At 41.3% G+C, this 17,019-nt stretch overlaps 3 protein-coding genes and 1 long non-coding RNA gene across 4 annotated transcripts in view; 3 read left to right on the forward strand and 1 right to left on the reverse strand.

Annotated features, from left to right (window-relative positions):
• LOC124856956 (nuclear factor 7, ovary-like) overlaps positions 1–17,019 on the reverse strand; it is a 605,901-nt gene that overhangs the window by 576,878 nt on the left and 12,004 nt on the right. The gene's annotated exons all lie outside the window — the stretch shown is intronic.
• Positions 1,314–2,458, forward strand: LOC124856973. The gene is made up of 2 exons (XR_007035465.1): positions 1,314–2,311; positions 2,390–2,458. It is a non-coding gene; the product is annotated as an uncharacterized LOC124856973 (long non-coding RNA).
• Positions 4,795–8,700, forward strand: LOC124856959 (E3 ubiquitin-protein ligase TRIM39-like). The gene is made up of 2 exons (XM_047347964.1): positions 4,795–4,964; positions 5,052–8,700. The coding sequence occupies exon 2, from the start codon at positions 5,067–5,069 to the stop codon at positions 6,264–6,266; it is 1,200 nt and encodes a 399-aa protein (XP_047203920.1). The 5' UTR covers positions 4,795–4,964; positions 5,052–5,066; the 3' UTR covers positions 6,267–8,700.
• LOC124856962 (E3 ubiquitin-protein ligase TRIM35-like) lies at positions 12,000–13,954 on the forward strand. Its single transcript, XM_047347967.1, has 2 exons — positions 12,000–12,085; positions 12,180–13,954. Exon 2 carries the CDS (start codon positions 12,189–12,191, stop codon positions 13,353–13,355), a length of 1,167 nt encoding a protein of 388 aa, XP_047203923.1. The 5' UTR covers positions 12,000–12,085; positions 12,180–12,188; the 3' UTR covers positions 13,356–13,954.

Genomic DNA, 17,019 nt, shown 5'->3' on the forward strand with positions numbered 1-17,019 from the left:
CAGTAAATGTTAATGAGCTGTAAAGGTCAAAGCACTTAGCTTTGAAGTCTTCAGTTTTCTGCAGCCACTTTGCTGCTCATGGTGTTTCTGAATCAGACCAGCCGTAACTCCATGAGCAGAAATAGGAACTAAAACCAAACCTTTCTGTAGTATTAGAACCTTCTTCATTCAGCTTGGCCATTATCGGATCTTTGTTAACTCTCAGATGCTATAGGACTCCTTAAATAAACTCCTCATATCAGGTTTTTATCATAAATTCTGTTTTAAAGCAAGTCATTGCTTTCTATTGTTCTTACATGTTGGATTCATTTTGAAATACCTACCTTTATTTTCTGTGTGAATTTTTCCTTTTCTTAAATAAATTATTTATATTGTTTATTAATTTGTATCTCTTTATTTTTTCCTTTTTTTTCCTTAATTTTCAACTTTTTCCTCCTTTTGTACAACTGTGTTTGCTTCACCCATAAAGTTCTCCTAATGAGGTGGAGCGCTCGTTGGATGGCCCCAATATTCACAGCATTAATCAAAGGGAGACAGAAGACTTATACAAACACATCAAACTTACATGTGATGGTACAATAATGCATAACATGGTATATAATATGTTGATGCAAAAACACAGCTTAATTAGGATTAGAAAAGTGTTTAAACTGAAGCCTTATTCCCTTTACACTATGTTACTAATTAAAATATATGTGAACCATTTTTAAGCATAACCAGTAAACAGTAACTCACAACAGTAACACACCAACATTAGTGTTTTAAGAGTACAATCTTTTATGTATTTTTATAATCCTTTCCTTATTATACTTAACTTGGAAGCTTCTGTGAAACTACCAGTCTGTAGAGGTAACATGGGTGTAAAAATATATGAAACAGGGTCTGCATGATAAACAATGATTCATTTTCTAACTAGAGTTTTTAAAGATGCCAGAAATCCACATCTGAAAAAGCTTGAGCCCGAGTTAAAACACCTTTCCTTCAGAACCTTTCCCTAATTTTCTGTGCTCTGCTGCAGGTAAGATACTGATGGCTAATCACAGCTCCTACTTACTTTAACTACACATTTAGGATATTTAATTTCTTTTTTTCAGTGCAAGGTTTTGATGTAATAATTTTTCAGAGATTCATACCCTTGGTGTATGGATGCAGGCTTCTTCAGGAAAAAAGTCTCACTGGTAAACTCTTGAGTGATCAGTGAAATTTAAAGGTTTCTAAACCTGTAGGTTTGTTGCAAATCCAACACTAGGATTACAAAATAATCTTTTTTGTAATAAAAAATAATAATAAAAAAATAAACAGACTTACAGGAAATGATAAAAGAAAAAAGGTAAATATCTGAGGGTGTGTGTTTGTGTGTGTGTGTGGCTTAGCTGTAAATGTTCTTGGCAGGTTGTCTGCTCTCCTGTCTCCTCCGGCCCACATCGGTTCACTCCTCAGTACCACCTTTTTTATTCTCAGTCACTTGTCATCTGTCTGTCGGATCTCTTCTCAATCAGCATTACTTCTTTGGTGTTTGTAAAGTTGTGTGTTGGCCTCCGTTTCACCTTTCTCTGAAAGGTAATCCGTAAAGCACACAGGCACAATGCACAAAAGTATTTGCTGATGAACAAACTCATTGTCCACTTCTTTTCTCCCCCAGGGTCTGCACCCAATGGGACCCCCTTAAAAAAAACAAAGTTGTCGGGGTCTGTGAGTTTGCTGTGTATTTGTGTTTGCCTGCTATTTACTCTGCTTGGTCACTAGATGGTTGGAGTTCACAGGTGCATAGGGGACAGGTGCTTCGCATTGACCAATTACCTGGAGGTGTATTTAGGCTGGAAGCTGTCAGCACTTCAATGCCTGAGTATTAGCCACCAGTGGTAACAAACTATTGCTCTAGTTTTTGCTTTCCTGCTTCTTCCAGTACTCTGAGTAATTCAAGTGTGTCCTCCTCCTCAGGTTGTTTCCAGAGCTGGCTGAGTTCAAACTGGTTTCCAGACTCTATAGAGGGTTCTCTGACTTCTGGATAAGGGTTTCCAGTTATCTCCTTTGGATCAAGTTCAAGCTGGCATCTTCCTGGCTCTGCGACCATCCGGCTCAAGTCACAAGCGAACCCTGTCCACCCTCAAACCAGTTCTCATGCAAGTACCTCCAACCTGTGTAACACACCATCATTCCACTGTCATCACACAGTCCTGGATTAGAGCTCTTAAGGATCTACCTTTGTGTGGCTAACCCCTGGAAAGATCTACCTCCACAGAAGTGCTCCTGTGTTGCGCTCTCAGACCCCCCATATCTCATCCCTCTGGCGGTTCATCTTCCTTCCCCAGTAAGCATAGTGACAAACTGGCTTTACAATAACTGTTAATTTCCTCTGTTCTTACCCTCTCTCCCATCTTCTGTGCAGTTGGTAAATTAACCGGTCCTGGATCTCAAACCCATATCACTCCTGTGAAAATAAAACTTTTAAAGTTTCTATTTATCTCTTGAGTGTTTTTCTGCATGTGGGTCAGATCATTCACAAAAACTACGACAAAAGCGAGCTTTCTATAAATCGTAAGTTTCACATTGTTCTAGCTGCTGGCCATTAGCTCAGGTTTAGAAGAGCTGACATTCATCTCAGCCACCATACGCTCCACTGCAAAATGTTCCAGTTCTTCCTGGTCATGGTTTGGACACACTAGCAGAACTCTCCTGAGAGCTTCCAGGTTTCCAAATCAGACCCTCTTCTTCATGACTACAACTACCTCCAAGTCCTGACCTCTTGACCACAAAGCCCATGTGACATACATTTAATCATCTGTACCCAGGTCTCTGCAGACGTCCGCATGAAGCCCAGGATTTTGAGAACAGTGTGACAGTATTAACTGACATGGGCATTAACACTCCCAGTCAGACGGTGGCGCCAAACACAGATGTACAGAAAACTGGTTAACACTGGAACTGCAGGTTCTTGGACATATGTAGACACACTGGTTCATCATTTAGGTTTTGAAGGTTTGGAAGCTTTTGAAACCTCAATTATATAAAGGTCAAAGTTAAGTGGTTTAAAACAAAATCTAAAAATGGGTAAAAAAAAATGTTTAAATAAGCAAAAATCCAAAGACTCTTTAATCTGTCAGGAATTGTGAAGAAGGAGCTGGGCCAAAACACAGACTTGACAGTGTAAGCAGCATGGTGAACTAAAATGATTTGAAAAAAGGAAATTAAAACTTACAAGCAGTCATGAGGAAAGACAGCATGAGGCACAGATGGAGAACTGGGTAGAACAGTGAGGAACACAATGGGTAAAGCAATGGAAGGATCCAGTGGAGAGCAATGAGAATCAGAGAGCTTAAATACAGAGAAATGTCAAGCAGACCAGGAGATTAGGAGCAGCTGTGTCAGAAGGAAGGCTGGCAAGCTGAGGGAGAGAGACTAATTAACACAGACAACAAGCTGAATAGAAACACAAAGAAACCCAGAAAGTACAGGTCCTTCTCAAAAAATTAGCATATTGTGTTAAACCCTTTTAATGATATGCTAATTTTGTGAGATAGGAATTTTGGGTTTTCATGAGCTGTATGCCAAAATCATCCGTATTAAGACAATAAAAGACCTGAAATATTTCAGTTAGTGTGCAATGAATCTAAAATATATGAATGTTAAATTTTCATCATTACATTATGGAAAATAATGAACTTTATCACAATATGTTAATTTTTTGAGAAGGACCTGTATCTAACAGAAATATGACAGAAAATAACTAAACATATAAATAATGGTAAATGGCCTGCACTTATAGCTTTATCAAGTCCCGAGAGACCCCAAAGCACTTTACACTACAATCACTCATTCACCCATTCATTCACCCATTCATACATACATTCATACACTGACAGAACACTAGAATGAAACACAATAATGAACTAATAAGAAAAACACTTTACAATAATGAGCACAGGGAAATGAACTGAAGAAAGCAGGACTTTAAGAACACAATAAACAACAGAGAAATGGTTAAAATATACAAAACAAAATGAACCCAAAATCTCAGGATGGTGAGAGAATTATGTTCTGGCAATGATCAGCACCACTTTGGAAGACAGTCTGGCTACTTGGGAGCTAAGAATAAAAACCCACTGGCTTTTAATACAGCATGAGACTTAACTTATGGATTTATTTCGTTTTCTCCAGTTTTCAACTATTGTTGTCATTTGTTGTTTTGTTTGCAGCGTTTTGGCCAAGGGCAGTTGTTTTTAAATGTCATCAAAAATGAATTTGGTTTGATTTGAGAGAAAGACATGAAATTACTGAAGATATTCCCCACAAACACGGGCCCCACAGGTTTACGTCTGATCTCTAAAGAGGTTATGAACTAAACAGAAGTATGCTGGTCACAACAGCACAGTGCAACCATTCTAAAAACAAAATGAGATCACTGTTAAATTCTGTCACTTATAGGAATGAGGATTGGTCCGGTGAAACGTTTGATTGGGAACTTAACTAAAATCTCAGTCTGTGTTCTGATAATACACATCATTTCTTTCTCCGACTCCAGGAGACGTTAAAGACGCCAAGATGGTGATGATATCAGAGAAGAAGAAAGAAAGTGGATCTGTAGGAAAGATTTCTGACATGACAGGACTGAATTAGGCCACTTTTCTAATGTTTAGCCGAACCTTCTGCCTTTAACCTCAGCTGAAGTGTGTCAATCATTACATTTTTTTTACACTCCTGATAAAACTTAAGATCTGATTTGCACCAATAAAAATGCAGAGGCTGCTTATCAGAAGCGGTCAGAGCTGCTGACTGTCAACTTTGAACCCTGTAGGGAAACATGCTACGACATTTATGAGAAGTCACCTGACAAAGCTAAATAACTTACCTAAAATAAACCAGGAAACAGCTCAGAAGAAGTTTTCTTCTGAACTGCAGAGGCTTCTGGGCTCAGCTGCACAAACAGAGCCATCTTCCAGCAGTTCTCCCTCTGCACTCTGAAGGTAAGCTTAAACAAAAACTAAAAATCGGTTCGAGTGAGTTTGTGGAGGAAGGTGGAGTCACGCCTGACTGTATTGCATTGTTTTCAGCCTCCACCAGATGAAATGGCTTATGAGAGCATGTATGAGAGGTTCTTACCGGAGAGCGATCAGAAAACCTCGGGCATGTTGTGTACTCTTCACCACGAGAAATTCAGACTCTTCTGCCTGGACCACCAACAGCCTGTGTGTGTCGTCTGCCGAGATGCAAAAAACCACTCCAAACACAGATTCAGCCCCATCAATGAAGCTGCACAGGACCACAGGGAGAATCTGCTGACTTTCCTGAGACCTCTAAAGGTGAAGTTGGAGCTCCGGAAGAAAGACAAGGAGAAGTTTGAAGTAACTGCAGAACACATTGAAGTCCAGGTCAAGCAGACCAGGAGACAAATTGTGGAGCAGTTTAAGAAGCTTTACCAATTTTTAGCAGATGAAGAAGAGGCTAGATTGGCTGAACTGAGGGAGGAAGAGGAGCAGAAGAGTGGGGCAATGAAGGAGATACTGAAGGCTCTCAACAGAGAAATAAAAGCTCTTTCAGAAACTGTTAAAACCACAGAGGAGGAGCTGGAAGCTGAAGACATCCCGTTTCTGCATAACTACAAGAATGTAGTAAAAAGAGTCCAGCGCTGCCCCCTGATGGAGGATCCACAACTGGCTTCAGGAGCTCTGATAGATCAGGCCAAACACCTTGGAAATCTGGCCTTTAACGTCTGGAACAACATGAAGGACATCATCTCCTACTCTCCTCTTGTTCTGGACCCAAACACAGCTCATCCAGCACTCATCCTGTCTGAAGATCTGACCAGCGTGAGACGAGAGGACAAACAGCAGCTTCCTGACAATCCAGAGAGGTTTGATTTTTACAATTCTGTGCTGAGTTCTGAAGGTCTTAGCTCTGGGACCATAAGCTGGGACGTCGAGGTGGGAGATGGTTTATACTGGGGACTTGGTGTGTTGGCAGAGTCGGTCCAGAGGAAGGGAAACGTGACTGCTGGACTATGGGTCATATATCTCTCTAAAGGAAAATACATCGCATGGTCACCAACATCTCCATCCACCGACCTCTGCATCCAGGGAAGACTCCAGAGGGTCAGAGTTCACCTGGACTGGAAAAGAGGAAAGCTGTGTTTCTCTGATCTGGATACAAACAGTTACATCCACATCTTCACACACACTTTCACTGAGAAGATGTTTCCAATATTTAATGCTTCAGACAAAATTAAGCTCTTACCGATGAAGCTCTCGGTGTCAAAATGGAAACTCTGATTCTTGTTCAGCTTTCGAGCCCAGAGAGTAAGTGGACATCTGTCCCAAGTAGTCATGGTGCAGGTGTCCCCAGGAATTTAATCAGCGCCCCCTGGTGGTGTTCCACCTGGGGAGTGTGAACCGTTTATCCAGACAGAAGTTAGTCTCTTTAGCATTGCTTCATATTTTACATAAAGTTATTATCAAAACAATAAAATCCAAAACTCATCAATTTTATTTTCTTACATTATAATTAACACAGAGCCACATTCTGTTAATCAACCCATTTTGTTTTGACATATTAAACTTATGGCTCCATCTAATTCAAACAGAACAAAATGATTACAGTTCTCTTGCTTTACATGAAAGTTACCAGTAAGCATATTTTGCATTACTGTAAGCCTCCTGCTCAGTTAAAGCCTCCTCCATCTGTGCTCGGGCGAAGCTGTTTTTGTTAAATATCTGTGACGTCAACACCGGGATACGAACAGAATTGTGTTTATCTGTGGTGCTGCACCTCTGCGTCTGAGTAAAGACCATGATGTCAGGTTTAGTTTCACTGTTTTATGTTAATATTTCAACATTTTACACCACATGTTTACTATTCATGCAGAAATAATCTGTATTTTAATTTGAATTAATTCTGTAAATATGCAAATGCATATGGGATTATTCATTTTGTTGTTTGAAATGTTCTTAATGATCCAAAAGCTTGATATTCTAATGTGGACATATTTTACATTTAAACTGAATTTAAATTAAATTAAAAAATGAGACAAATCAGGTCAAACTTCTTAATTTGGTTGTAAATGCCATCAAACATGATCCCGCAATGTGCAAAGCAGAAATTTGAACCCATGACCTTTCTTGCTATGAGATGCAACCTACTGTCCCACTGTGGAATCCCTCATTGTGGTCTTAAACCGCATGCTTAGATTTTAACAGCAATTTAAAGGTAAATTTGCACAAGAATGTGTATTTATGAAATTAAGACAGCTTTAGTCCTGTTATATTCTGTCATATTCTGGCGAATATCCATCCTTCCAGTGTCTGTTCTGGGTATCTCGCAGGGTCCTGGAGGGGTCAGGGGATTTTCTTCAACAGTTATTAGGTGATACTGAAGTATGTTGTAACAAACACCCGTTCATTGTCTTTCAAAGCCCTGCCTAAATGGCACCGATTCAAGATGACGGTTTAGGTCTTCACTTTAATATGTTAGTCCACTGTTTGTCAAGTTTTTAGTTGTCATTTTTTAGGTTCTAAAAGACACAAATGAAGATTTGTTGGTGCTTCTAGGAGAAAAACTTGCAGTTGACAAGAAGCTACAATAATAACCAAACTGGCAGGCAACAATGTGGCAGCTTGGGTGGTTCCACCTGCTTATCAGCTGGGCTCTGATAGCCGGGCCTACAGCACGACAAACACTGGTTCTATGTAGAGTATTAAAATGTTTTTTTTACATGACATAGTTTTAAAATAATTATTAAAGAAAGAATCTTTAACCTGATCTACGATATGCAGCTCTGCTCACAGGCTCTTATTACATTCAGTGCTCCTTCAGAACGTAAAAAACTTGGGACAGACTAATAAAATTAGAATATTGTGCAACTTAAAGCATATTCATAAAAAGGTTGAGTGGAAGGATATAGTGTGGTAGGCAAAGGTGCAACAGAGACAACTGCTGCCCTGAGAGGATGTTATTCACCTAACAGCAGATGACCTGCAGGCTGCTATCAAAGGAATCTGGGCTTCCAGAACACCTCAACAAAACCTCAGGCTAATGCCACGCCGAATCTATTCAGTAAGTCATGCAAAAGGAGCCCAGACCAAGTACTGAGTGCATAAAAATGAACATACTTTCCAGAAGCCTGATATTTCTGTTTAAAATATTCCTTTCTATCAGTCTTCTGTAATATTCTAAGCTTCTGAGATGTTGAATTTAGTTTTTTTGTTTTCTGTAAGCCATAATTATCAAAATGACAAGAAATAAAAGCTGAAATGTTTCACTCTATGTGTGATGAATCTATACATTCTAAAATTAGTAACAAAAAATGCGGACATTTTCTGAGTTGTATTTCAAAACCTCAAAAACAAGCAACCTTTGAATTGCTTTTTTGTTAAAAACATACTTCAGTATGCATTGTATGCTGCATGAAAAACATTCATCTGTAATGTTTGTATGGACATAGTTTCAGTTTCTATCCCCCCGACCTGTTAGTAGTTAGTCCAGAATAACCAGTGGCCAAACCCAAGTTGCTGTATTTAACAGTAGGATTCATGTCTTTGTTCATGAACATTCATGGCTGAGGTGAAGCAAATATTGTTGAAACCTGTTCAGGAGAAAAGGTCAGTGCACACATTCTGGATCATGAACGTTGAGCTTGCATCTTGCATGAGTTCTTAGTTGGATTAACTCATGCTGTAGCAATTTACAATAATACAATAAAGGAATTATTAAAGTTTTTGTTATTTTTATGAGATATATTAAGGCATATGCATTTATTAAGTGCAATTGTCCTCTTATCAAAGTTTAAACTTCACATAAAGGGAAACACACAATTTAAAGCTTACCTGGATGAACTGGGACCAGTAAATAGGCTCCCAGCCATTCTAAATTTTGTCCAAATTCTGAATACAAAGAAAACAGGTTTTTATCATTCATCACTTAGAAGCAAAGGTTACTGACTAATAAACTAATTTTAAAGGCATTCCTGATGTGTTTTCCATGTTGAGACAGAGGCCCTTGGTTAATCCCAAGTTTCTTGAATATGTTTTTTCTTTCATTCAAAAGGCCCGGCTTGGAGTCTCTACTCTAATTTGACCCAAAGGTGTTCGATTTGGTTGAGGTCTCTGTGCTGGGCTCTGTGCTGACCCGTCAAGTTCTTCCACAACAAACAAAACTAATGCATGTACACTAGTTTGCAGTCATGTTGGCACAGGAAGGTGATATCACCAAACTCTTCTACAAAGTTGGGACGATAAAATTTCACTGCATGTCTGAGCATGTTGAAGGGTTCGGTATTCCTGCCTCTGGAACCAAGGAGCCGAGCTCAGCTCCTGAACAACAGCCTGAAGGAAGAATATTGCTAGAACCAACAGTAGAACCACTACAACTGTTGGAACCTGCAGTAAAACCAGTAGAACTGTTGGAACCAGCAGTAGAGTGTTGAAACCATTAATGCAACCAACAGAACTGCTGGAACCAGCAGTAGAACCAGTAGAACTGCTGGAACCAGCAGTATAACTGTTGGAACCATTAATTGAACCAGGAGAACTGTTGGAACCAGCAGTAGAACCAGTAGAACTGTTGGAACCAGCAGTAGAACCAGTAGAACTGTTGGAACCAGCAGTAGAACTGCTACAGGAGAAGCTCTCCCAGCTGAGTGTGCCCGACTCCACCTGCAGGTGGATCACTGACTTCCTGTCTGACAGGAAGCAGCGCGTGAGGCTGGGGAAGCACGTCTCTGACTCCCTGACCATCAGCACCGGTTCCCCCCAAGGCTGTGTTCTCTCTCCTCTGCTCTTCTCCCTGTACACCAACAGCTGCACCTCCAGTCACCAGTCTGTCAAGCTTCTGACGTTTGCGGACGACACCACCCTGATCGGACTCATCTCTGATGGTGACGAGTCCGCGTACAGATGGGAGGTGGACCATCTGTTGGACTGGTGCAGCCAGAACAACCTTGAGCTCAACACTCTAAAGACAGTGGAGATGGTTGTGGACTTCAGGCAGAACCCAGCCCCACCTGCCCCCATCACCCTCTGTGACTCCACAATTGACACTGTGGAATCTTTCCGCTTCCTGGGAACCATCATCTCCCAGGATCTCAAGTGGGAGCCAAACATCAGCTCCCTCATCAAGAAAGCCCAGCAGAGGATGTTCTTCCTGCGGCAGCTGAAGAAATTCAACCTGCCAAAGACTATGATGGTGCACTTCTACACAGCCATCATTGAGTCCATCCTCACCTCCTCCATCACCATCTGGTACGCCGCTGCTACAGCCAAGGATAAGGGCAGCGTGTCATTCGGTCTGCTGAGAAGGTGATTGGCTGCAGTCTACTGTCGCTCCAGGAACTGTACACCTCCAGGACCCTGAAGCGGGCAGGGAAGATTCTGGCTGATCCCTCCCACCCCGGTCACAGACTCTTTGAGACTCTCCCCTCTGGCAGGAGGCTGCGGTCCATCCGGACCAAAACCTCACGCCACAAGAACAGTTTTTTCCCATCTGCCACCAGCCTGGTTAACAAAGCCCGGAAACCACCCTGACACTCCCCCTTTCCCCCACACCCCCCCATCTTTTTTTTTTTTTGCTGACAGGACACCTGTAACCTGTAACTCTATGTGTTACATTAACACTCAGCTTGGACTCCTGCTTTACTTGCACAATGATCACCTGCACTGTTGTATTGCTCTTGCATCTTATACTGCTCTATATTTACTCTCACTCACTTAAAACTGTGCACATATATTTATATTATATTGTAGATATGTTTATACTGTTTAATTTGTATTGTATTGCACCGACTACGCCAAAACAAATTCCTTGTATGTCCAAAAACGTACTTGGCAATAAAGCTTTTCTGATTCTGATTCTGATTCTGATTCTGATTAAGAACCAGTAGAACTGCTGGAACCAGCAGTATAACTGTTGGAACCATTAATTGAACCAGGAGAACTGTTGGAACCAGCAGTAGAACCAGTAGAACTGTCGGAACCAGCAGTAGAACCAGTAGAACTGTTGGAACCAGCTGTAGACTGTTGGAACCATTAATAGAACCAACAGAACTGTTGGAACCAGCAGTAGAACCTGTAGAACTGTTGGAACCAGCAGTAGAACCAGTAGAACTGCTGGAACCATTAATAGAACCAGGACAACTGTTGGAACCATTAATAGAACCAACAGAACTTCTGGAACCAGCAATAGAACTGTTGGAACCATTAATAGAACCAGTAGAACTGTTGGATCCATCAATAGAACCAGTAGTATACTGGACACGATGCAGACAGGGAAGTGTTGTTCTCCTGGCACCTCCCTAATCCCGACCCGTCCATCGGACTTCTAGACAGAGTATTGTGGTAGGCTACTCCAGAGACACGTCTCCACTGCTTCGGACTCTAGAGCATCCAACTCTCTGCATCACACCTGGTGATGTAAGGCTTAAATCCAGCTGCTATGCCATGGAAACCTATCATGAAGCTCTCTATACTTTGTTCTTGAGCCAATTAATGGCTGAGCTGCCAACTGCTTCCACGTTGTTATAATACCACCAAAAGAGGACATATTGTTACTGGGTCATAGGCACCGTACCACACTGAGATGCATTGAGCTCCTGAGAGCAACCCATTCTTTCACAGATGTTTTCAGAAGCAGTCTGCATGCCTGATTTTACATATCTGTGGCCATGAAAGTGATGAAAACACCTGAATGTAATGATTTGGATGGGTGAGCGAATACTTTTGCCAGTATCAACTTTGAGAACAATGGTCACTTGCTACCCAATATATCCAAGTGGTCATATTGTTATGCTTGTTTCACGTAGGTGTCTTCACAATTAGCAGGTGTCTTTGAAGAGGTGCATTGTACAAATAGTGTATGATGATATATGCAATTTTACGTCCAGGTATTATACAGCACCACGTGATTAAACTAGTTTAGCAAGATAAAACGCCACCCAGTTCCTGACCTGACCTGCCTGAAAACAGCAACAACAGGAAATCCAGACAAAGAATACTTTCACTTAGAGGAGACGTGAAGACAAGCAAGACCATCACATTCAACACAGGATCAAAGTCTGCAAGGAGGAGAAGAGCTGCAAGAAAAACACAGGAGAGTGAATACTGTGAGTAAAAACAAGATTGCAGAAAAGCTGCCTCTTCAGTGAAAAAAGCAAACTCACTTTTGATCTCTCTGTTTCTGTTCTGTTCACAACGTAGAAACAAGAAATGTCTTCATCAGACCCGGAACCTGTCTGTAATCTGCATGATGAAAAACTGAAACTGTTCTGCCAGGATCATCAGCAGCCTGTGTGTACCATCTGCAGAGATTCAAAAGCACACAAAAACCACAGATTCACACCGGTCAATGAGGCTGCGCAGGACCACAGAGATGAGATGGTGGGATTCCTCTTGCTCGTCCAGGAAAAGCTGAGGTTCTTTGTTCAAATTAATGAAAACTACAATGAAACCGCCAAACACATCCATGTTCAGTCTCAACATGCAGAAAATCAGATTAGGGATTGGTTTAAAAAGCTTCACAAGTTTTTACAAGAGGAGGAAAATGCCAGGATTGCAGCTCTGAAGAAGGAAGAGGAGCAGAGGACTCAGATGATTAAGGAGAAAATCAAACATCTTGAAGAAGACATAGCAGGTCTTTCAGAAACAATCCAAGCTACAGAGAAGGAGCTCAGAGCTACAGACGTCTCATTTTTGCAAAGCTACATGACTGCAGTGGAAAGAGTCCAACTGAGTCTCCTGCTGGATGATCCAAAACTGATCCCTGGAGCTCTGATAAACGTGCCCAATCACCTGGGCAACCTGGCCTTCAACATCTGGAACAAGATGAAGCCAATCGTCTCCTACTCACCTGTGATTCTGGACCCAAACACAGCTCATCCAGATCTTATCGTATCTGAAGATCTGACCAGTATAATACGTGGAAACAAACAGGATCTTCCAGAAAACCCAGAAAGGATTCAGTTCTATCCTTCCATCCTGGGGTCAGAGGGCTTTGACTCAAAGATTCGCAGCTGGGATGTTCAGGTTGGTGACAATCCTGTGTGGTCAGTGGGAGTATTAGCAGTGTCTGCCCAGACTGAGGGCAATGACCTGACCAAACTACTGAAAATTGCTTTTTGTGACGGAGTATATACAGCAGACTCCGGATCCAATCTGCCAGTGGAGCTCCCGACCAAGAAAAACCTCAAGAAGATCAGAATTCACCTGGACTGTGACAAGAAAAAACTGTCATTTGTTGATCCAGATACGAAAGCTAATTTACACACCTTTACAGTCAGTTACACAGAGCGGCTGTTTCCATACTTCAACACTGCGAACAAACATCCACTGAAGATAGTCCCAGTGATGATATCTGCAGGGCCATGTTTGGACTAGTTTAAACCTAAAAACCTGTCATCTCTGTGTCTCCATGTGGACTTTCTGTTCTTATTTCTGCTGTGAAGCTAAAACTGCATCATAACGATGGACTCAGTTAACCCTGGTGGTGGTTGGTCCTGTTCAGCTCGCAACAAAAGAAGGCTGGCATGAAAATAATTATAGTTTCTGCATGAAAAAGGCTCACAAAGGGCAATGTTTTGCTTTTTTTGTTTTCTGGACCTGGGCTTGGTTTTGGACATGATTCTTTTGGGTTGTAAACGAGGGGTGGAAAAATATATGTGTATATCAAATGCAATATAAAGCATTTAAATTAGCAAATCTGCTTGAAAACAAAATGGCAAAATAATCACAAAAAATGTGTTTCTTTGTTTCATTGATGGTGCCACAGGGGCACTGCTAATACAGGTCTAGAGTTTTTGTTGTGTTAAGATAAGAACGGTAGAAAGTCCTGTTAAATCTAAATTATAAGATAAGGAACAATGTTGTAATAACTTAGCATACAAATATTTAGTGGTATAATGTAATTACAAAAAATACTTACTACTTACTTACTTGGTAGTAACAGTTAGCTATTATAAAATGGAGTACTCTGGACTATGGAGTAAATGTATGACAATAAAAATTGATTGTAAAAATGTGCAGACATTTTAACTTTTGTCTTACTTGATTCTGAACTGATGCATTAATCCATTCAGCTGCATTAATTCTCAGTTGTATCAGTGAACAGTAAAATATCCTGATGCGTAAATGAAATAAACTAAGACTGAGGTACATGGATGTAGTATCGACCCATCAATAAACTAGGTAAAATGGCTGCTTGTCCCTGTCAGGGTGAGGCTTCAAAGGTGAAAACAGCCTGTAGAGAGCTGCAGCTCCAGGTGGACAGCAGCCTGCAAGGTTTTACCCGAGGCTGAAATCATCACCTGTCGTGATGTGGATTTTGTGGTAGGACCAACATGCAAGGAGATACCAGGAGCCAGACAAATGAAGGTAAGTTTGAGATTTAATTGCTCTCAGTCACAGACCAGGCAGGGAAACCAAGAACATAGGGATCCAGAACCAGACCTGGACACAAAGTAGCCGAACCAGGCATAAGGGTAGGAAATCACGAGCAAGGGAAACCAGAATCATGCCAGGACACAGATACTGAGACCAGATACAAGGAGGCATAACGTAACGAACCAGCGAGGCACCAAGGCAGCAAAGGAACATATATACAAACAGAAATGCAGGGAGAACCAATCAACAACAAGACCAGACACTCAGGGAAACTAGAAACAGGTGTGGGACAAGCTGCGGGAAACAGAAGACCAGACCAAATAACACAATAACACAGACAGAAAGTAAGCAAAGACTAAACCGGGTTTAAGTGAACAAAAACACAAACTAATACACAGACAGATCCTGAAATTACAACATCAGCAGCAGCCACCGTGGGCTCAGGTGTCTTAATGAGATATTTTACACCAGCTGCTGGACTAGGTCTACCCCTTGACATTGTACAATAAAACTGAGAAATGTGTCCAGCTTAAGCTCATGTTGTACAGAAGAGTTCATTGGATCCAGCTGTAGAGAACTGTGTTAATTTACTTTGCTAAAACATTAAACACAGAGAAAAGATGGCAGCTCTGGGGCATGTTTAAATTGTTAAAAATCTCACTAACTGCATAAATATTTGATATGACTCAACATTACTCTGGTGATCTGCAGATAAAATAAACTGCAGATGTTGAATACCAACTGTCAACATATTACGGCTCCGTCTTAGTAATAAAATAAAGTGACTGGACAAGTGTGTTCGTATACATTTTTAATCTGTCTTTAATATTCAGAAATTCTCAGAGAAACTACTTTTTAAATCAGAACATTTCCACCAGTGAGTAGAAGCAGGATGAAGTTATTAAAAGATGAGTTGGTGAAGAAGAGAAGACAGAGAAATTACAACCTGAAGATAAAGGGTCAGCATGATCCAATAAGAACCATCAGTTGAACCAAATGTGTGCATTAACCTAATGTCCTGTATATTAAAATCATTTTTCTCTCATTTGTCCTTCAAAATGAATCAGATGATGGGTCCATAAAAAGCAGCCTGAGAGCTGAAGGTTCTGCCTCGTATCTCTAAGATCCTACAGAACTAATGTCTTTATAATTCAGAGAGTTAGGTAACTAGGATTTCAGCAATTGAGGATTATTTCATCTCTATTTCAGATTTTAAAGGAACAATAAAGACCAAAAGACTGTGGCCTAAGTTGATTGATATAGTTTCTTCTCTCTTTCCTCTTGACAAAACTCAAATGCCCTTTTCCACCGGCTTGGCTCCGCTCCACTCGGTTCTACTCCCCTCGGTCTCACTCCATTCAGCACTGAACCTGTTCTGTTTCCACTGACCCTCTGATGGCTGGAGCTATGGCGGCTGAAGCTCCGCCTCCAGCCGCCAACGTCGTCCACTGCGCTGCTAGTACCATGTGACATTCTTACATTAAAGTAATTTGGGACAGGCTCGGGGGTTCTGACGTGAGGGGGGGTGGCAGGAGAAGCAGAGAGGAGAGATGCTGCTGTCTGGATGGTGAAGCTCCAAAGTTTGCCTGAAGAAGTTACAATTTTGGGCGTTATAATGAGGTTTTTGTCTCAGCCATGGCAATAACGAGGACAAGGACATTAAAGCGCCAAACCACGGACTTCTGACTGCGGTGAAGTTAGTTTTAGGTTGGATATTGGACATTTGTGCTCCATGGATTAGAGGGGTCTTCCTCCTGTTTGATCTGATGAAGGCAGTCTGATTAGAGGCAGCAGCTCTCTGTCTGCTCCCTCCTCCTGCAGATGCTGGTTTTCTTAAAGTACTTAAATAAATGTCAGAACCAAACACGCTGTTTCATGGTTGTATTGTTTTGTGTGTTTTGGGGGAAATGTTTGTGCATCTGAACAGCAGATTTATGTTTGATCAGCTGGTTTAGGATAGAGCACCTTTGGGATGAATTAGAGCAGACTGCAAGCCAGCCATTATCATCCAACATCAGTGTTTGACCTCATGAATGCCCTCCTGGAAAAATGGCCAGATGTTCCCATAAACACTTGAATACTTTTTTTACGGCACTAGAGGCCTTAATTTTTCTTTTTTTCGACTGTAGATAGACAGGAAAGAGGGCAAAGAGAGGGGGAGACATTCGGCAAAGGTCACCAGGTCCAGGACTCGAACCCGGGACAGCCGCATCGAGGACTATAGCCTTTGCTGCACATGGTTGCATGCTTAACCGCTACACCACCAGCGACGCCCCCTGTAAACACACTTTTAAGCCTTTTAGACAGCCTCCCAAAAGAGTTGAAGTTGTTTTAGCTGCAAAGAGGGGGAGAACATCATTTTTAAGTCTTCATGTGAGAAAGTGGATGTCATTAAAATTTGTGTGTGTGTGTGTGTGTGTGTGCGTGCGTGCGTGTTTGTGAAAAACTGCCTAAAACAAAGGTGGAGTTTTTGCTTTACCATCACTCTGAAACACACAAGTCCTCACCCTGAGCTTCTTCTTGCAGCATGATGTTCTTCTCCAGAAGCTTGCTTTAATTATTTAACAATGTAGTGCCAGGTGAAAAAGACTGATTGATGCTCACTTCACTTGTATGAATTCAGAATCCATTACGAAAGAGCCTCAAGGATTCTGGGTGATGA

The sequence above is a fragment of the Girardinichthys multiradiatus genome, chromosome 20 (assembly GCF_021462225.1).
Source record: "Girardinichthys multiradiatus isolate DD_20200921_A chromosome 20, DD_fGirMul_XY1, whole genome shotgun sequence".
Lineage (NCBI taxonomy): Eukaryota > Metazoa > Chordata > Actinopteri > Cyprinodontiformes > Goodeidae > Girardinichthys > Girardinichthys multiradiatus.